Source organism: Mirounga angustirostris, unplaced genomic scaffold (genome assembly GCF_029215605.1).
Source record: "Mirounga angustirostris isolate CCGP_5_RB_7025 unplaced genomic scaffold, mMirAng1.0.hap1 SCAF_6, whole genome shotgun sequence".
Lineage (NCBI taxonomy): Eukaryota > Metazoa > Chordata > Mammalia > Carnivora > Phocidae > Mirounga > Mirounga angustirostris.
In genome coordinates, this window is record NW_026991714.1 from 139375288 (window position 1) to 139397103 (window position 21816).

General features: G+C 37.1%; 1 protein-coding gene across 2 annotated transcripts in view; it reads left to right on the forward strand.

The window, feature by feature from the left end:
- Positions 1-21816, forward strand: part of ATRNL1 (attractin like 1) — an 804411-nt gene that overhangs the window by 23259 nt on the left and 759336 nt on the right. For both annotated transcript variants that reach the window (XM_064595308.1, XM_064595309.1), the window contains exons 2-3: positions 16195-16278; positions 17889-18002. In XM_064595308.1, coding sequence (XP_064451378.1) covers positions 16195-16278; positions 17889-18002 — 198 coding nt within the window. The remainder of the gene's footprint in view (positions 1-16194; positions 16279-17888; positions 18003-21816) is intronic.

Consider the following 21816-nt stretch of genomic DNA (forward strand, 5'->3'; position numbering starts at 1 on the left):
GGAACTCAATCCAGGGACTTCACGATCATGACCTGAGCCAAAGGCAGTCACTTAACCAACTGAGCCACCCAGGCTCCCCAGTTTTGGTAGTTTATACATCTCTAGGAATGCATCCATTTCTTCCAGATTATCTAATTTGCTGGCATATAGTTGCTCATAATATGTTCTTATAACTGTTTTTATTTCTTTGGTGTTGGTTGTGATTTCTCCTCTTTCAGGATTTTCTCTTTGTCTCTGAGACTCGTAAGTTTTACTATTAGATGTCGGGTTGTTGACCTGTTTTTATTTTATTTTTTTGGGTCATTTCTCTTTTGTTTTTGATAAGTCTGGCCAGGGATTTATCAATGTTGTTAAGTCTTTCAAAGAACCAGTTCCTAGTTTCGTTGATCTGTTCTACTGTTCTTTTGGTTTCTATTTCATTGATTTCTGCTCTGATCTTTATTATTTATCTTCTCCTGCTGTGTTTAGGCTTTATTTGCTATTCTTTCTCCAGCTGCTTTATGTGTAGGGTTAGGTTGTGTATTTGAGATCTTTCTTGTTTCTTTTTTTTTTTTTTTTAAAGATTTTTATGTGTATTTTTTGACAGAGAGAGACAGTGAGAGAGGGAACACAAGCTGGGGGAGTGGGAGAAGGAGAAGCAGGCTTCCCCACTGAGCAAGGAGCCCGATGCGGGGCTCGATCCCAGGACCCTGGGATCATGACCTGAGCCGAAGGCAGACGCTAAACGGCTGAGCCACCCAGGCGCCCCTAGACCTTTCTTGTTTCTTGAGAAAGGTTTGTATTGCTATATACTTTCCTCTTAGGACTGCCTTTGCTGCATCCCAAATATTTTGAACAGTTGTGTTTTCATTTTCATTTTGTTTCCACGAGTTTTTTTTAATTATTCTTTAATTTCCTGGTTGACCCATTCATTCTTTAGTAGGATGCTCTTTAGCCTCCATGTATTTGAGTTCTTTCCGACTTTCTTCTTTTGATTGAGTTCTAGTTTCAAAGCATTGTGGTCTGAAAATATGCAGGGAGTGATCCCAGTCTTTTGGTACTGGTTGAGACCTGATTTGTGACCCAGGATGTGATCTGTTCTGGAGAATGTTCCATGGGCACTAGAGAAGAATGTGTATTCTGTTGCTTTGGGATAGAATGTTCTGAATATCTCTGTGAAGTCCATTTGGTCCAGTGTGTCATTTAAAGTATTTATTTCCTTGTTGATCTTTTATTTAGATGATCTGTCCATTTTAGTGAGAGGGCTGTTAAAGTCCCCCACTATTATTGTATTGCTGTTGATGTGTTTCTTTGCTTTTGTTATTAATTGGCTGCTCCCATGTTAGGGGCATAGATTTTTACAATTGTTAGATCTTCTTGTGGGATAGACCCTTTAAGTAGGATATAGTGTCCTTCCTCATCTCTAATTATAGTCTTTGGTTTAAAATCTAATTTGTCTGATATAAGGATTCCCACCCCAGTTTTCTTTTAATGTCCATTAGCATGGTAAATGGTTTTCCACCCTCTCACTTTAAATCTGGAGGTGTCTTTGCATCTAAAATGAGTCTCTTGCAGACAGCATATCGAATTGACTTGTTTTTTTCCAGTCTGATACCCTGTGTCTTTTGATTGGGGCATTTAGCCCATTTACATTCAGGGTAACTGTTGAAAGATATGAATTTAGCGCCATTGTATTGCCTGTAAGGTGACTGTTACTGTATATTGTCTGTGTTCCTTTCTGGTCTATGTTACTTTTAGGCTCTCTCTTTGCTTAGAGGACCCCTTTCAATATTTCTTGTAGGGCTGGTTTCGTGTTTGCAAATTCCTTTAGTTTTTGTTTGTCCTGGAAGCTTTTCATCTCTCCTTCTATTTTCAATGACCGCCTAGCTGGATATAGTATTCTTGGCTGCATATTTTTCTCATTTAGTGCTCTGAAGATATCCTGCCAGTCCTTTCTGGCCTGCCAGGTCTCTGTGGATAGGTCTGTTGCCAATCTAATGTTTCTACCATTGTAGGTTACATATCTCTTCTCCTGAGCTGCTTTCAGGATTTTCTCTGTCTCTGAGACTTGTAAGTTTTACTATTAGATATCGGGTTGTTGACCTATTTTTATTGATTTTGAGAGGGATTCTCTGTGCCTCCTGGATTTTGATGCCTGTTTCCTTCCCCAAATTAGGGAAGTTCTCTCATATAATTTGGTCCAATATACCTTCTGCCCCTCTCTCTCTTTCTTCTTCTTCTGGGATCCCAATTATTCTAATATTGTTTCATTTTATGGTATCACTTATCTTTCAAATTCTGCCCTTGTGATCCAGTAGTTGTTTATCTCTCTTTTTCTTAGCTTCTTTATTTTGCATCATTTGGTCTTCTGTATCACTAAATCTCTCTTCTGCCTCATTTATCCTAGCAGTTAGAGCCTCTCCATTTTTGATTGCACCTCATTAGTAACCTTTTTGATTTCAACTTGGTTAGATTTTAGTTCTTTTATTCTCCAGAAAAGATTTCTCTAATATCTTCCAAGCTTTTTTCAAGCCCAGCTAGTATCTTTAAAATCGTCATTCTGAACTCTAGTTCCGACATCTTACTAATGTCCATATTGATTCGGTCCCTGGTAGTCGGTACTGCCTCTTGTTCTTTTTTTTGAGGTCATTTTTTCCATCTTGTCATTTTATCCAGAGGAGAGTAGATGAATGAGAGAACAAAATGCTAACAGAGTAACAACGTCCCCAGAAAAATATACACTAAACAAATCGGCAGAGACCTGAAACCGGGGGAAAAGAAAGGGATAGAAAGAAAAGAGAGAGAGAAAAAAAGAAAAGATAAAAACAAACAAACAAAAAAACAATATGATCAAATATGATCAGGCTGGTGCATAGATCAGTGCCACACACTAGATTTTGGGCATATTTTGGTCTGTTAGAAGAAAATGCCTCCCAAAATTTTAAAGAAAGAAAAACTTATATATATACAAAAATAAGGGTTAATACGATGAAGGGATGGAATATGACTGTAAAGATGAAAATTATAAAAGATTTTATAAAAGGAATTGATAAGTTGGTTGAAAAAAGAAAGAAGAGGTTTTAAAAAAAAAGGAGAGAATGTGATCAGGCAGGAGACTAGAACAAAGCCATACAGTAGAGATTTAGGGTATATTTTGGTCTGTTAGAAAAAACTGTATTCCAAAATTTTAAGGATAGAACAACTTATATATAAATATGAAAAATAAGGTTAACTACTATGAAGGGATAGAATATAACTCTAAAAATAAAAAAATAAAAATGATTTTATAAAAAAGGGATTGATAAGATGTAGGTTGAAAAAGGGACAAAGAAAAATTAAAAAAAAAAAATTAAAAAAAAATTAAGTTTGAAAGACTAATGAATCATGGGAAAGAAGCCATGAATTCCATGTGCAGTATTCCCCTAGCGCTGGAGTTCTGCCCTTCTCATTGATCGGTAAACTTGGTCTTGGCTGGCTGTTCTTGCTGATCTTCTGGGGTAGGGGCCTGTTGCCGTGGTTCTTAAATGTCTTTGCTGGAGGTGGAATTGGCCCGCCCTTGCTGGGTTCGGGCTGAGTAATCTGCTTGGGTTTGCTCTCCGTAGCTTTTGTTCCTTGCAAGCTTTCCATACAGCTCTGGAGGACAAGAGTGAAATAGCGGCCTCCCAATCTCCACCCCAGAGGAGCCGAGAACTCGAGGCCCCACTTCCCAGAGAAAAGCAGTCAATCACTCCCCATCTCCCTGGTCTCTGGCCGGCACTCCGGGCTCACCCGGCCTGTGACCCAGCGTTTCTATCTCAGGCACACGACCCCGTGTGGAGTCTCCAAACCCAGCAGATCCCTGCAGTGCGCACCTGCGCTGCTCCTCCCGGGGGAGGAAGGTGAGTCTCCCCAGATCTGCCGCTTGTTGGGTCCCTGCTGGAAGAGCAGTGGCCCGACTGTGCCGCGGTTTACAGTTTAGGGCAACCCTGAGCTGAGAGCCCGTGCCTCGGCTCTGTCTCTGTAGCCGGCTTCCCTGCTTTGATACCTGGGAGCTCTGCCGCACTCAGGCACCCCCGGTCTTTCGTTGACCAGGACGGTCCTGAGACCACACTGTCCCGCGGGTTCCACTCCTGCTTAGCCACTGGGTCGACGTCCCTCAGCGGAGCAGACTTCTAAAAGTTCCGATTTTGTGCTCCGCGGTTCTATCACTTGCCAGAAGTGGCAGATGGAGGCCCCCTCCCCCACCGTCTATCTTCTCGAATATCGCCTCGGATTCATTTTTCCGCACGTCCTACCTTCCAGAAAGTGGTCGCTTTTCTGTTCAGAGAGTTGCTGCTATTCTTTTCTTCCATTTCCTGTTGAGTTCGTAGGTGTTCAGAATGGTTTGATCCCTATCTAGTTGAATTCCTGCGACCAGACCTAATTTAGTTCTCCTACTCCTCTGCCATCTTGCTTCTCCTTGGTAAGCCTAATTTTAAGATGATCCTCTTGACCTTTGCCCCCTGGTGTTACTGTCCTAGTTATGTTATGTTATATGGCTAAAGGGAGATTATTTGAATAAGCTTAATCAAGTCACATGAGCCCTTTAAAAGCAATTTTCTCAGGTTGCTAGTAAAAGGGGAAGTCGAAGATTTGAGGCACAAAGAGAATTTGACATACCATTGCTGGTTTGAAGATGAAGGGAACCACGTGGAAAGGACTGGAGAGTGTCCTCTGGAGCTGAGAGCATCCCTTGACCAATAGTGGTCAAGGAAATGGGAATCTCAGTGTTATAACCTCAAGGAACTGAATTCTGTCAACAAGCTGAATGAGTTTAGAAGTGGATTCTTTTCAAAGATTCCAGAGAAGAATCTAGCTTAGCTAATACTCATCTGAGTCCACAGGGACTTCTGACCTATTGAACTGTGAAATAATAAATGTATGTTGTTAAAAGCTTCTAGGTTTGTGGCAATTTTTTAACATAGCAATAAAAAGAAACAAATTCAGGAACATATTTAGCAACATATCATTGAAAAGTATTCTTCTTGAGTTTTAGTTAATCATTTTGTTTAGTTAACCAGAAAATTAAATTAAATTACTTCCTTAAGCATGGTGGTGAATTGAGTTTTGTTATTTTTAACAACTGTAATAATGCAGGATGATTTGTGAGTTTAGTTTTTTATCATGCTTTGTGAACTTCCCTCTCTTTCCTCTCTTTGGTCTACCATGAGTGATGGTAATTAATACTCTGAATGGTTGGCATAAGTTTAGTAATTAATATTTGGGTCCTTGAAAATAAGATGCTCTTAAATTTTAGCTGTCTGATCCATTTGGCCCTATTTGACCCATAGGATAATATTCATACTGTTCATTTCATTCTGAAATACTACTTGAGCCAAAGGTAACTATTTTACCTTTAAGACAGCTGAGCCATATTCCACCAAAAAGTGAATAGGAAAAATACAGACAGCTTAAAGTTTAAAAATGATTAGTAGATGTGAAGTCAGTTTAGCCAGAAGGGAAAAGGTTGTCCTTATCGTTAGATAGTAGATGAATTTGAGAAGAATGATACTGTGTGGAAGAGCCTGTATGACTAAAAAAATGCTTGAGTTGCTTGGGTTGTATAGTCATCTCAGTGACTTAAGGCAGTGCTGAGGAAAAATGCTTAATGGGCTAGAATCCTCAGATTTGGGATTATAATTGTTAGAATTTTAGAGTTCAGAATTAGTTGAGAAATAGGCCTGGAAGTCAGATAGCTAGCTGTTAAAATATCAGGTTTATTGGTGCTAATATGGAGAATATGATTTTTTTTTTTAATTTAAAGATTGATTTATTTGAGAGAGAGCACGTGTGCACATGGCGGGGGAGGGGCAGAGGGAGAGAAAGTCTTAAGCAGACTCTGCACTGAGTGTGAAGCCTGACAGAGGGCTTGATCTCACAATCCTGAGGTCGTGACCTGAGCCAAAACCAAGAGTTGGATGCTTAACTGACTGAGCCACCCAGGCACCCCTGGAGAACATGACTTTCATGTGTGGCCATAATGGGCTATCTAATATTTCACTTCAGAATTAAATTTACGTGCAGGCAGCGGTAAGCAACTGCTGGTCCATATTTCTGGGCAGGGCCCTTATGTTGCATGGAAGAAAGTAGGCATAATGCATTCTCTCAGCCTAGAGTTGGCCCAGCCTTCAGTACCTCAGATTTTTCTCCTTACCTTACCAATCAGAAGCCACCCCTTCTCTACTGAGGAAGAAAGAAGGAGTGAGATATGGGCAGAGAGGCCAAGAGTGTCACTCTAATTAAAATCCCTCCCCATGGAAATATTAGGAGTGAATAATATATTCTGTCTTACAATCAGTAAAAAATGAATGAGTACAACTGAATCAGATCTTTTTAAAATGAAGTATCTTGCCTGGTAACTTAATTTCTTCCTCCTATGTCTGTAGCTTCCTTGCTGAGTATGAAGTCAACTTGACATTAGGCATATTTAACATGGCCAGAAATCTTGAAGTGAATGCCTAATTATAATACGTGGCCAAGAATCTGATGTTCAAATATTTGAGTGGCCAAGAATCTGATGTTCAAATATTTGAGTGAAAGACTTCTGAGTACCCTGCCATCAATTCCAATATAACTTATCCATAGATAAGTTGATACACAGCAGCTAAAAGGTTAAAATGCTCAAACCTTTTTTGATACTGATCTTAGTAACATCCATCCTGAAGGCACTGTTTGGTCTTGGCAATTATTTGAAGCCTGGTTGAGATTCGGAAGGATTTGCAATGGAAATACAGTATTTTAAAGGATCATAGAAAAAGGTTTTATTTGCTGGAGGAGAAATGGTAATAGTCTTCCAGTGGCATTCTACCAGTAGTGAATTATATTTCACCCCAAATCATGCAAAGGGTGTGGTATAAATAGCTCAGTCCTCTTCTACTAGATGTGAGAGCTGACTAAACATACTATTTGTTACCACTGAGGCCAGTCTATAGAGGAATTTTTGTTAGTGTGTGCTGGGGCCAGTCAACTCCTATAGTCAGCTTGGTTAGTGTACGTACATGGGGTAATACCTATTTGGCTAAGATATGACTTGTACAAATCAATGTTCTCTAAAGTGGGATGGTACCCAAGATGACTTACTGGAGTGTGGGAAGAAAATATTAGGACTTCTAGTAGTGTTGTTTTTAATTTTGATTTTAAAAATTTATACTTTATAGTGCACAATATTTAATTTAATTTAAATTTTTTAAGTAGGCTCTATGCCCACCCAGCATGGAGCCTAATGTGCTTGAACTCACGACACTGAGATCAAGAACTGAGCTGAAATCAAGAGCCAGACACTTAACTGACTGAGCCACCCAGGTGCTCCTAGTGCACAATATTTTAAATAGTACATGTTTATTTACGTGTAAATATACACATATTTGAATTATGTAATAAAGACTTTTACTGACAAGGGAGCATGTAATTAAGGTTTAAAGACTACTGCTCTAGCAGGTGAGGTCACCTAAATTTTTATTAGGAGTCAGATGGATGGAGAATGCACACTTAGAAGTGGAGGATGTTGGGCGCCTGGGTGGCTCAGTCGTTAAGCGTCTGCCTTCGGCTCAGGTCATGATCCTGGGGTCCTGGGATCGAGTCCCACATTGGGCTTCCCGCTCTGCGGGGGGCCTGCTTCTCCCTCTCCCACTCCCCCTGCTTGTGTCCCTGCTCTCGCTATGTCTCTCTCTGTTAAATAAATAAAATCTTTAAAAAAAAAAAAAAAAGAAGTGGAGGATGCACAGTGCACTGTGAAGGAAACAAGAAGATATGCAAGCTCAACAGTGTAATACAATAATGTATCACTGTGCAGAAAGGAGAAAGAAAAGTTAATACCAATGAATATAATCTAGAGGTACTCTTTATTTCGTTTAAATGTATGAACTGTTAAATAATATTTTAATTAAAAACACTCTTTTAGGGGCACCTGGGTGTCTCAGTTGGTTAAGTGGCTGCCTTCGGCTCCGGTCATGATCCCGGTGTCCTGGGATCGAGTCCCACATCGGGCTCCCTGCTCGGTGGAGAGCTTGCTTCTCCCTCTCCCTCTGCCTATCGCTCTGCCTACTTGTGCTCTGTCAAATAAATAAATAAAATCTTTAAAAAAAATAAATAAAAACACTCTTCTAAAAAAGACTTGCATATGAGGATGGCTTGCAAGGGTGACTGCATAAAGATCCCCAAGTGGATTCAACTATTCCTTGAGTGGTTATTGTCAGCACTAAAACCATATTTTTTGATGAACAGGATTTATTGTCTCAGAGACTTTGTAGCATTAAAACTACTGATTTTTTCTTTTTCTTTTTTTTTTAAACTACTGATTTTTTCTTATTTTTGTGATGTTTTAATCAAATTTTGTATTCATAGACAGGATAGAGAACTATACTTCAATTGATTTAATTTTAGTTTTGCTTAATGTTTGTGCTGGTTTTCTTGCACTTAATAGTTTGCTGTTCCTGTATTTTAAACAGCCCAGCATGTTTATTTGATCAGGGACTCTAGATTGGGCAGTTTTAGCCAAATAAGACATTTGAAGGCATATGGGCATGTGACAGGCATCTGGACAGGGATTGGCAAACTTTTTCTGTAAAAGGCCAGATAATAGATATTTCAGACTTTGCAGGCCAGATGGTTTCTGTTGCCACTGTTCAACTGTGCTCTTGTAGTGTGTTAGCAATCTTAGACATGTATAAACAAATGGATGTAGTGGAATTCCAGTAAATCTTCATTTACACAAACAGGCAATGGGCCAGTAGTTTGTGGAGCTCTGATCTAGATTAACATGTCAATATGGCGCTCAAATCAAGAACAGGAGTGCCACAATAAAAAATACATTAGTTGTTTGAAACTTAGAATACATTGTAGAAACAACATTAGAAGTGGCACGTTCAGTGTCTGTTTCCATGGGGACAGTTTCTGCTGACCTCTGCAAATGGGCCATACTTTGTTTCTTTGCATGTTTGGTAATTTTTTGTTGATTATTGTAATGTGGTAAGTCTAGAAATTAGAGTCTTCTCTCTCTTCAGAGTTTGTTTTTCTTTTGCATATGTGGGTTATAGTTCATGATTTTTCTAAGCTACTTTTGTAATATCTGTATTCTTTGTTGCAGATGGTCTCTAAAGTCTCTGTTCTTTTAGCTTGTGGTCAGCTAGTGTTTTGACATAGATTTCCTTGAATGCCTGGAGCCAAGGAAAAAATAAATAACTCTCCTAGTCTTTGCAGATTGATTCTTTTGGGACACTCCTTCAGTGCATAGCTAGGTTGTTTATGACTCTGCCTTAGCCTTCATTTCCTTTTTGCTTTCAGTCTAAAAGTTAGCCAGAGGTGAAAATGTAGAGTCTCCTCAGGTCTTTTCTGAGAATGTAGTCTTCCCCTGAGGATGCATGTGGCTTCCCCAATTCCCCTGTATGGGCTCACATACTGGATAGTTTTTTAGTACCCCAATTCTTCAAAGAATCTCTCCCCAGATTTCCTCTCAGGCTCTTGGTATGTCTGTTGTTTGCTTCCACTATAACCTTTTGCCTCATGCAGCAGGGTTGTTTGTATTTGCCTTTCAGAGTTTTTAAGGAATGCCTTCTGTATGACTGCTTTTTTGCTCTGAAGGGGTTTCATGCTAGGCATGGGATGATTTTCATACTATATCAGCAAATGATTTCATGAATTAAATGTAAAAATTTTAGGTAGATTTTAGTTGCTCAAAGGGTTAATGCAGTTAAATTTATGGTTCCTTTCTTGAACCAATCCGAGTAACCATTAAATCTATTTTCTCCAATTCTCATCATTAGACATTCCTCATTGATTCACTGAATGAGTTGTAGTCCCCCAACATAGGAATGCTATTTCATGAGCCTCCAAGTCTTTATACATTACCTCAGTCAGCAATACTGTTACATATATTCCTTTTATAAAGTGCTAGATTAAATTTGATTATATTTTGTTTAGGATTTTCATGTGAAGGATATTTGTGTTTTTCATTTCTTCTGTTGGTTTCATCAAGTTGTACTATTTAAAGAAGTATTCCTTTCATCTAAAATATCAATTTTTTTGATAGGAAGTTGTTCTTAATGTCTTACTCTTTCTGTAGCATCAGTAGTGAGGTTTCTCTTTTCCTTTTTGATAATGGCAATTAATTTTTTTTATTGATAAGTTTTGCTAGAGAAATCTTAATTTTGTTAGTCTTCATTAAGCCAGCTTTTAATTTGTTGATTTCCTTTACTGTATGACTTTTCTATTTAAGAGTTTTCTATTCTTTTTTTTTTTTTAAGATTTATTTATTTGAGAGAGAGAGAGCACATGCACCAGTGTGGGGAGGAGCAGAGGGAAAGGGAGAGAATCCCAGGGAGACTCCTTGCTGAGCACAGAACCCAATGCAGACCTCAATCTCACAACCCTGAGATCATGACCTGAGCTGAAACCAAGAGTGGGATGGTCAACTGACTGAGCCACTGAGGCTTCCCAAGAGATTTCTGTTCTTTATTATTCCCTTCCATATACTTTCTTTTGATTTATCTCACTATTCTTTTTCTAGCTTCTTGAGCTATAACCTTGGATAATTGATTTTCGGTTTTCTAATATACACATCAAGAGCTAAAATTTCTCTCTAAATACTGGCTTAGCAGGGTTCTCAAGTGCATCTACCCAGATGGCACCCTCCTAGGTATTAGGGTTTTACTTCCTTTTAGGGGCACTATCTTTAGCACTGAAGTTTTGTCACGACTGTGAATTAAACTTTTTCTATAATTCTGCTCCTTTCCACAATCTGATCCTGGGCCGTTTTTCAGCTTGATCCTCCCTCTGGATTCAGGAGTAGAAATTCTGTTTAAATGTTATAGAGTCCCTTGACTTTTACACTGTATCTAAAATTGGTCGTTGGTGAACTGGGTCTTACAGGATGTTGGGAAAACCTGCTCATGAGCAGGTATCTCATAGAGGCGCTCTGCTGCAGTTTTCTTCCTTGGTGTATATTGTGACTTTTTATAGCAATGAACTCATTCTACAGTCCTTATAATTACCCTTGCTACTGTACTTCTCAAATATTAGAGCTCTTGCATTAGACTGTTGTCCGTGCATAACCTTCTACTGGAATGCCATCGCAGCTCACAAGTGGAAGTCTTAGTCATTGTGATGCTGTAGCATGTCAGGAGTTATTACCACTCTGTCTACCATCTGCCTGGTGAGTGATCCAACTCTAGAATCCTGTTCCGAAGATACGCTTCCTGCTGGTAAGTGTTAGTTTGGTCATCCTCCCCTCCACCACCCTGAAGCAGAAGTATCTGCTTTCACACTGAGAATTGAGCACATGTAGTATACTTGGGAGATGCAGGGACGCTGACAGAGAAGTACACAGAAGTAGCCAGCAAGAAATATGTTACCAAGTCTGCTACCACAGGGGGCGACCAGAGCTTAATCCCACAAGGAAGTACTGGGCGGAAAATGCACGGCAGTATTATTCCAACAAAGAGATAAGGAAGCTTGGGGTATTTACACTCTTACCAAATCATTCATTGGCTAGGGGCTACCTCTGGGAGGATGTTGATTTATAAGCACTTTCAGCTCATCCCATGCAGAGGAAGTGGAGTTCAACAGCCAGAGGGGAGTCCTCCAGCAGTGATGCAGGTGCTTGCCTGGAGAAGTCAGGCTGAGTGTATGGAAATAGTAAGGCGATCTGAGAGGATATAGGGGTAGGTGGTACAAAAACACCTTTGGCTACTTCAAAAGATATGTCTCTTTTCAACTATGCAACATAATGCCAGATTACTTTATGAAGTTGTACTGATTTATTCCTATGACAACTCTCTTTTCCACATCTTTGCCAGTATTTGATATAATTCTTTTTAATTTTCATCATTTTTTTGTGTGCATAGTGGTGATATGTTATTGTGATTTCATTTTGCATATCCTTGATTATTATTGATCGACTTGGGTCCAGTCAGAAAAGAGAATCACCGTAGTTTTAGCAGGAAAAGTTTAAAGAACTTTTGACTGTAACAGGGATTGGAAGAATGAGAAATTGGCTAGTAAGAAGTAAAGGGCTCTCCAAACAATGTTGAAATAGTGGGTATGAGGAGCAGCCATTACTACCCTTACGGTTGAGATAGAACACTTACGTATAAGCCGCCACCTCCTGGCCTGAAATCCAGACCTTGTTGGGAGGGCATGGCTGTGGCTCACTGAAAGGTACCATTGATGTCATGCTGCACTGGTAGAAATTGCTTGGTATCTGCCCTTTGGCAATGGCCGTGCTCATCTTAGTGAAAGATGGGAAATGCTGTTCATGGGGCGGGGTCTCACTGAAGGCACCATGCTGCAAAATTGCCTGAGGGGAGGTGCTGGGAGAAGCTGGTGGTGGCCGGGTTGCTGGCCATCACATTCCATAGGAGCTAGTCCTGGAGAAGCCAAGCTGCAGGAGATTGCTAAGTACGCTGGAACCAGGAAGCCAAACTCCTCTCCTGTAGTCTCTTTAGTGCACTCTCTTGACAAAGCATGACCGCTTTAACATCATGCCATCTGACAAAGAAAAAATATTTAAAGGGCCCAGATCCATTTTCACAGAGTAGGCAAACTGTGGATTTTGAAGTGACAGGCAATGGATAATTGGCACAGTCTACCTTTTGATTATTCAGCTTTTTTTTTCTTTCTAAACATGTGAATTCCCCAGCAACCAAACAACACTGTATTTCTTTCTAAGAAGATATACATCTTCCTACTGAAGTTCTCACCCTTTGTCCAAAATGAGGAAGTACACAGTTTGAAGAGTCATTATATCTATGATTGGTTGTATTAATTACTCTTCATATTCAGTCATAGTCATACTGAATATGTCATTATCTAAAGTCTAAATTGTAAAGTTAACTTACAACAACTTGTATGTAAAGTAAAAATGAGGAGAAAAGATATAAACATAACAAGCAAATAGAAACTATGCAAAACTGTTATGATCTTTGTTTCTGTAAATGTGTTACAAGATGATAATTGGTATCTAAGGTTTTGTTCTTCCACCCCCTATTTTTATTTCCCCTGCTCTCAGCTAGAATCTCAGGTTGTTGGACTTTCACCTGGTGGAGTGACCCAAATCCAGTGGGCTGAGTTCTCAGTCATCCTACTTTGGTTGGAAAATTTTTATGGGTCTATCTTCTGGATCTCTTATCCTGTTTTAGCTGTGTTTAAATGTGCTGTAAACCTGTGCCTCAAATTCTTAATTTTGATTATGGTAGTTTTCAGTATTAGTATGTCTATTATTTTTTTCAAATATCTCTTTTTACAGTTTTCATTTAACTGCCAAAATTTTAAATCTTGTCTTTTGTGTTTTTGAGCTTAGTAATTTATTTTATAGGACACGTCTGACAATTTATGTAATTGAAGTATCTTCAGGTTTCTTCCTGTTGTCTTTTGGTTCTTACTTTGTTGTCTTGCATCTTCATATGTCTTAGTATCTTTAATCATGTTAGACACTTTACTTGAAAAATTATTGGTAGAAATAATTTGAGGCCTAGAATAATGTTATCTTTCTTTAGAGAGTATTTTTGTATCTTCTGTTAGGAGCTTTGGATACTGGCAGTTCCAGTATCACCTTAAGCCAATTGTAAGTTTTGAGGTTTTCTGCCATCCAGTTGACTCATAGCTAGGCTGCAGTCCACATAGGGATGGTTTACTTCTGGTACCCCCTTACCCTAATAACAGGTCACTGTGTCTGAATTCAGAGGGCCATATTGTTTGAGCCCCTACCTTTCATGGGCCATTGACTTCAACTTTTCTCTCCCTCCCTCTATCAGGCTGCCAAAAGCACTCAGTTTTTTGATATTGTCTTCTTAATAGGCAAGTCTCTCCAGAGCAAAAGCAGCTCTGAATGCCTGCCTCTTAAAGAATTTGCAACTTCTGGGTCTTGGGTTGGTAGATCTTACCATTCTGTTACTTGTAAGATGCTTTTAAGATTTTAAAAATTTTCCTTAGCTTTTTTTTTTTTTAAAGATTTTATTTATTTATTTGACAGAGAGAGACACAGTGAGACTGGGAACACAAGCAGGGGGAGTGGGAGAGGGAGAAGCAGGTTTCCCACGGAGCAGGGAGCCGGATGTGGGGTTCGATCCCAGGACCCTGGGATCATGACCTGAGCCGAAGGCAGACGCTTAACGACTGAGCTACCCAGGCGCCCCTTTCTTTAGCTTTTTAAAGTTGTTTTCAGTGCAGAATTTGTCTAAATTACCTTATCTATTATTGTTGGAAGGGAAAAATCAGGACACGTTATTTAACTTGTTCTTTAAATTGTGCCTCAGTTTTCTCATCTGTAATATGGATTAATAATTACTTACTACTTTGTAAGGTTTTTGAGATTTTTTAAAAAAGATTTTATTTATTTATTTGAGAGAGAGAGGGAGAGAGTGAGCATGATCAGCGAGAACGGCAGAGGGAGAAGCAGATTCTTCACTGAGCAGGGAGCCCTATGTGGGCCTCGATCCCAGCACTCTGGGATCATGACCTGAGCCGAAGGCAGACACCTAACCGACTGCACCACTCAGGTGCCCTGGTTTTTGAGATTTTGAAGTGAGGTAACACATGTGCTTACAGTAGATCCTGATGCATAGAAAATGCTCAATTTATTATTACACTAATTTGAGAGTATTGGAATTTGTCTGTTCTTAAAAAACTTTCCCAAGCATGAATTAGCCTCTCTATTGCCTAAAATAATCTGCAGGGTTTATGAAAAGGCTTATAAATAACATTCTTATTGACTGACATTTCTGTCACCCATGATTTAGATAAATGAAATGCTTTTTTCCTAGAGTGCTTAAGACTAGTCTATACTATAAGGAAAATTTAATTTATCTAGAACAAATAATGACCTTGCGATCTATGTGTGTATGTGTATATTATGTATAATATATGTGTTTGTGTATATGTGAATACATAAAGACTGATAAGCCCTTGCGTGTGTGTGTGTTTGCATGTGTGGACATATATATATATATATATATATATATATATATATATATATATACACACACACACTTATATATATTATATATAAAGGCTAAATGGGAATATATCTTAATTACCTAAAATATGTTTTTTTGTGGCAAAAAACAATTGAGCTGGAGCTAAGGAGAACAAAATGAAGTAGATTTGAGATTTTGTTAAATATTTTTAAATTCTAAAAACTGAAATTTTCTAATTGTCTTTTTTAATGTTTTAAATGGAAGATAATTATAAAACCTTTGATTTATCCTATTTTTAAAATTGATTGAGTTCTTGGACTAGGTATAAAGTAGATAAGAGAAAATGATAATAAAACAGGTAGCCGAACTCAGTCAAATCTGTTGACAGCTACCTCAGCAGTCCTGGTTTGTGAAAAACAAACACAGTGATGTAATGGGACCGATGGGGACTATAGGTGTAGTGAACATAGCATAATGTACATACTTCGTAAATCACCGAGTTGTACACCTGAAACTAATGTAACATTATGTGTTAACTCAAACTAAAATAAGTAAATAGATAATTTATTACTTGAGAATAAATAACATGAGAACTAAAAAAAGCTAAGACCAAACCCAAAAGCAAGTATAGCTAACGCTGTAACTTTGAAAGTGGTATGTACATACATTATTTCTCTATTTCATTGATCTGCATCTTTTAAAGTGCATTTGACCTTCCTTTTGCCTCCATCTTATTTTTGTACAGAGGCAATTTAACTTCATCTATTTTTGCATTAAACATAAAACCCATCAGTACAATGTTCAGTCTTTCTGTGTGATTTTTTCACTGTGCAAAGTGGAACAGTTAAAATATGTCAAGGTTTAGAGAAATCCAAAATAAATTCTTTTGAGATGTAGAGAGATATATGGCAGTTTGAAAACTTTCCTAATTTGTAAATAAATTCTCCCTATTGGAAAATGCTACATTCCATTCCTTTGATTAAATGTCTTTTTATTTTTTATTTTTTAAAGATTTTATTTATTTATTTATTTATTTGAGAGAGAGAATGAGATAGAGCGAGAGCATGAGAGAGGGGAGGGTCAGAGGGAGAAGCAGACTCCCCACCGAGCAGGGAGCCCGATGCGGGACTCGATCCCAGGACTCCAGGATCATGACCTGAGCCGAAGGCAGTCGCTTAACCAACTGAGCCACCCAGGCGCCCTGATTAAATGTCTTTTTAATTTTCTCATGCTACTGTATGTTTTAAAGTTACTTTAAGGTAATTGTTTTCATGATTTTGTTTTCTAGGTTAACAGAACCTTCTGGATATTTAACAGATGGTCCAATTAACTATAAATATAAAACTAAATGCACATGGCTAATTGAAGGCTAGTAAGTATATAATTTGGATTAAATTATTTTATTCTGAAATGATAAAGAAGATGATCATACCAGTGTTAAAGCATTAAAGTATAATTTTAGAGGTATATAGCTTATTCAGTTGCTTATAGTTTATTCAGTTATTATTCATAATATTTTAAAGTGAGATTTACAACTTTTAGATATCACATTTAATGTAAATTATAGTACCCCCTTAACTTGAGATAATTGTTACATATATTTTATTTTTGCATTACGTTAGTGTGGCAGTAAATCAACTAGGCATTTTTGGCTTGCTTTAAACATCTTGTTATGGAATTTGAAAATGCCATAGAAAGTTTAAAAATATTCCATGCTGAATTATGCCATTGGTTCATACTCTTCAGCATTTTAGTTTTAAGGGTGTTATAAAAAGAACATTTTGTAGGAGAGAGTTAATTATCCTTTTAGGAGTATTTTTCAGTAATTAGGGCTTGAGATTGAATTGATCTATTTAAACATACTGTGAATAGATCATAAATGAATTGATATAAGTTATTTTTAAACCATTTTATGATTTTTTTTTTTAAAGATTTTATTTATTTATTTGACAGAGAGAGACACAGCGAGAGAGAGAACACAAGCAGGGGGAGTGGGAGAGGGAGAAGCAGGCTTCCTGCCGAACAGGGAGCCCGATGCGGGGCTCGATCCCAGGACCCTGGGATCATGACCTGAGCCGAAGGCAGACGCTTAACGACTGAGTCACCCAGGCGCCCCCCATTTTATGATTTTTAAAAAGTGTATTTGGAAAATGTTTTTTTTGTGTGGGGGTTATTTAGAAAGTTTTTTAGAACTTAAAAGTTATTAATTCTCTGTACACTTATGGTCTCAATTTGTTTTTTTGTGTGTGTTTATTGTTTTTTAAGTAATCTCTGTGCCCAGTGTGGGGCTTGAACTCATGATCCTGAGCTCCATGCTCCACTGACTGAGCCAGCCAGGCGCCCCCCCCTTTTTTCATTTTGTTTATTTATTAATAATATATACTATTGAGACCTTTTGATTAAAATTTCAAGACCATATTAGGGCCTTTAGTTAATAAACGTTTTGTAGAAATAAGAGTTGTTACTTTTTGAGTTTGAATTTTAAAAATCAGCTTTATTCGAGTATAATATGCATACAATAAAATGCATATTAAGTGTACAGTTCAACATGGCTTTAATAATGTATACAATCTGTGTAATGTCCACCTTAATCAAAACATAGAACATTTACTGCTGACTAAATTTTTAGAAAATGGTGATTTATATATACAGTCTGTTAATAGATTTTGAAGTTGTATGTCGTTTTTACAATTCATTTATTTATTTTTAAAGTTTTATTTATTTAAGTAATCTCTATACCCACATGGGGCTCGAACTCACAACCCTGAGATCAAGAGTCGCATGCTCTTCTGATTGAGCCAGTGAGGCATCCCTCATTTTTACAATTTAGAGAAGACTCTTTATCAGTCTTTTACACTGGTAACTTAAGAATGTATAGAAAATTTTCTATAAATAGGTTTTTAATATAGTGTTCCTAAAATTTTTCAGACTGTGCTTTGAATGTTATATATTAATTTAAACATATTTTAATATTTTTTTCAGTCCAAATGCAGTGTTAAGATTAAGATTCAATCATTTTGCAACAGAATGTAGCTGGGATCATATGTATGTTTATGATGGAGATTCAATATATGCACCTTTAATAGCGGTTCTTAGGTGAGTAATTGCATTTAATTGGTGAACTTACAGTCAGTTGTAGAAGAGTAACTGTGATTTATTATTTTTAAATATATACTGCTCTGTGCTTTAAAATAAATTTAGCAGAGATATTGATTGCTTAATTTCTAAGATGGTTATAATACAATGTTGCATACTGTGACTGTCAACTTTAGTGTATTTATAATAGTGTAAATTTTGATTTAGTAAAGATAAGTAAGTATTCTTTCAAAAAGGTAGATTTCTTGATAAGTATCCTTTCTTTCCGCATATAGTTTATTCTTTTAAAGTGATTTGAATATGTTTTCAGAGCTACCTATTGGATAGATTAATGTGAGTTCTAGGTGACAAGGAAATAATAGACATATGTATATGTCTTTTATAGTTGTCTTTTTATTTTGGTGAAATGATAAAATTTCCAATTCTGTAAAAAAAGGTTACGTTATACTTTATGTAATGGTTTAATAACAAATGTGTTTCTTTCAGTTCTCAAAATTTGGGAGTTTTGGTTGTTTCAAAATATCTACTGTTAGTAGACTTATTTTTAAAATTACAGCATTTTCACTATCAATTTAAAAATCTTTTTTATGTATGTAATGCAAATTATTATAAAATGTTTTATGAATAGGAGAAAATATATCAGACATAGGAAATATTAGGATCATGTAATGTTGATTTTATGTACAATTTAACTAAGATGATTGTTGACCAGAGTTACTGATTAAATTTTCCTTGTATTTCTTATTTCCATAATACTGCTTACATGTTCTGTCATTGTTAAAAATTTGAATAAAGATAAAAGCTTATTGTTACCTTCAAATTTTAAAAATTTTCTTTTTTCTTTTTACTATTTGTGTTGCAAATATTCTGTTTATCAGGGATGTAAACTATTATTTTTTTAGATAGGCATGTAAGGACTTGTATTTCTGAATGAATATTTCACAGTGACTCTTTAGGATCTTAGACACAGTCTATAATATTGCTGTTGCTCTATATAATTCTAGAATTTGATTTTTGAGTTGTTTGAAAATTATTTAAAGGATTGCTACAAATGGCCCTTTATCCAAGGACAATAGAAAATGGAAGAGAGTCTTATGAATAATTATATTGTAAGATAATTCATTGTGATAATTAACTAAGATTCTGAGTTCATACATTAATTTTTAGCAATTTAGATTTTACTCAGCTATCATTATTATATTTTTATGACACTATTGACCATCATTTAGATGTGTGTCTTTCCATTTGTTTTCTTCATAGTTGTAATGACTGCGTTAACAGTGATCCATTAACACTCTTACCAATGCTTTCTTGATATACTAAAGGAAACTTTTGTAAGATAATTAGTAGGATGGGATTTCGTATATGACTGTGAAGCTGGAACCACTGACTTTTCATAAGCAAGTGTTCCTATTAGCTGTCTTGAAGGAGATGGAAAGATGTTTATTGAGTATCAGTTTGATGCTAATCAGTGTACTAGGCAGTTTAAATGTCATCTAATTCTCACAAGGATCTTGTGGAAGAAGTGCTGTTATCCCCATTTTATAGCTGAGAAAATTGAGACTCAGAGAAATTGTTTTACTTCTAATGGATGGTGGAGCCAGGATTAGGAAGTGATAGTCTCCTGACTTAAAAGCCTACAATACTACGAATTCAGAATCTAAGTGTTTGAGTGATTCCAGTTTTATAAATATACATTATTTAACAAACATGTGATAACTTCCTCAGTTCCAGAGACCATCATAAGCCTGGAGGATATAGTAAGGAATAAGATACAGGCATTGCAATGAATTCACACACCAGCTACCTAGAGTTGGGCCAAACTTCATAGGTGGAGTGCACAGCCCTCCATAGGACTGCTCTTAGTTCAGACACCAGCTGCAAGTTCAGAGGTCCTCAGGCCCCACCCACACTTCTACCAGCTGGCTGCAGATTTAGGGGTGCCCATCTCCCCTTCAGGTTCAATAATTCACTAGAATGACTCATAGAACTCAGGCAAGCACTATACTTATGTTTATAGTTTTATGATAAAGGATAAAAATCAGGACCTGCCAAGTGAAGAGACATATAGAATGAGGCCTGGGAGGATCACAAAGAACTTCTTTGTCCTTGGGATGCGTTTCGTTCCCAGCACACCAGTGTGTATCATCATCCAGGAAGCTTACCTGAGCTACAAGTGTCCAGAGTTTTTGTTGGGGTTCCATTATATAGGCATGATTGAATCATTGGCCACAAGGTTGAACTGTCTCTAGTCCTCCTCCTCTCTCTGGAAGTTGGATTGGTTTCTTGTGGCTCAAAGCCTCAACCCTTTAATTGCATGTTGGTCTTTCTGGTGTGGCCAGCTCCCATCCTGAGTCACCTCATTAGCATAAGCAATCAGAGTTCCCCATGAGTAACGGAGACACTCCTGTCACTTGGGAAATTCCAAGGATTTGGAGGCTATATCAGTACACAGCAGTTAGGCACCGGTGGCAGCATCTACACAGATTTTTTTTACCCAGCACAATATTCTAATTAGGTTATGAAAAGAGTGCTGTATGATTTTAGAAGAACTAATTCTTCATGGTGAATTTCAGCATGGGCAGAAGCCTAATAGGCAAAGTATGGGGGCCAGATGGGACATTCTTGATAGAGAAAAACATATGTACAAAGGCATAGACACATTAAAGAACATTATGTTTTGGGCTAATATAAGTACTTACAGGTAATTGGATCATAGGAAATGTGAAGGGATTGGTAGGAGCCAGATTACCCAATAAACAGTAATCAGTACATCTACTGAAGCTTATTATGTGCCAGGCAGTATGCAAGAGTTCTTTATATACATTAACTCATTTAATCTTCACAGTAACCCTTTAGTTAGGGATTATATTATTGCCATGGAGTTTTTAAATTCTCCATTCATAAATGGAGAATTGAGGCACAAAGAGATTCAGTGAGTAGTTCAAAGTTGCCTAGCTAGTAAGTAATATAGTCAGAATAATAACTCTGGTTTTATAATCCCTTAATCATTAGTATTACTTTCTTATATACCACACTAAGGAAATTGGACTTTATTCTATAGGCAAGACTTTAGAATGTGGAGAATGGATTGTAATAGAGAAGTGTTATTTTTTTATTGTGTGCTGGACATCATGTTTGTAAAATCACATGTAGTAATAATTTGAGTCCTAGAAAGATAATATATTCCTATAGAGAGTGCCTGGAAACGCTAACAATCCAGTCAACTGAATTTAGATACTGAGGTGATTCATGTCCAAGCTGCAGTGCAATCTTCTGGAGGGTTGATCTTTTACTAGTTCACTTTTACTCATAGTCTTTGGGGCCCCAGGTCAAAGCAAGTACCCTGGGTTCCACTTTTTGTTTTCCTAGCTCTGTAAAACAACCCAGTTTCTCAGCCCTTCAGACCTCACCTCCAACTTTGAAATCAGCAAATGCCCATAAGGAGAAATAGACCAAGTTCCTGGGCTCACCATCTTCTTAGTTCTCCAGTACCTTCAAACTGATTTTTTTTTTTTTAATGTAATTTGTCATTTTTCTAGTTGACTTCAGTGGAAGGGTTAGTTGGTCCAAATTGCTTGATGTGGAAACCCTCTCTTTTAAAGTTCATTTTTAAAAATAAACATTTTAATTAAATTTCTCTTATTTATTTTTTAAATAAATTATTCTTTTAAAAAAACCTAAAAATAACCAGTAAACATATCTGTTCTTTGTTTCAGAGAGATTAATTATATCTATTATAAAGACCTGGGAATATTATTTTTAACAATGTACTTACTTCAATGTAATCTCACTATAGTGAAAAATATATGTA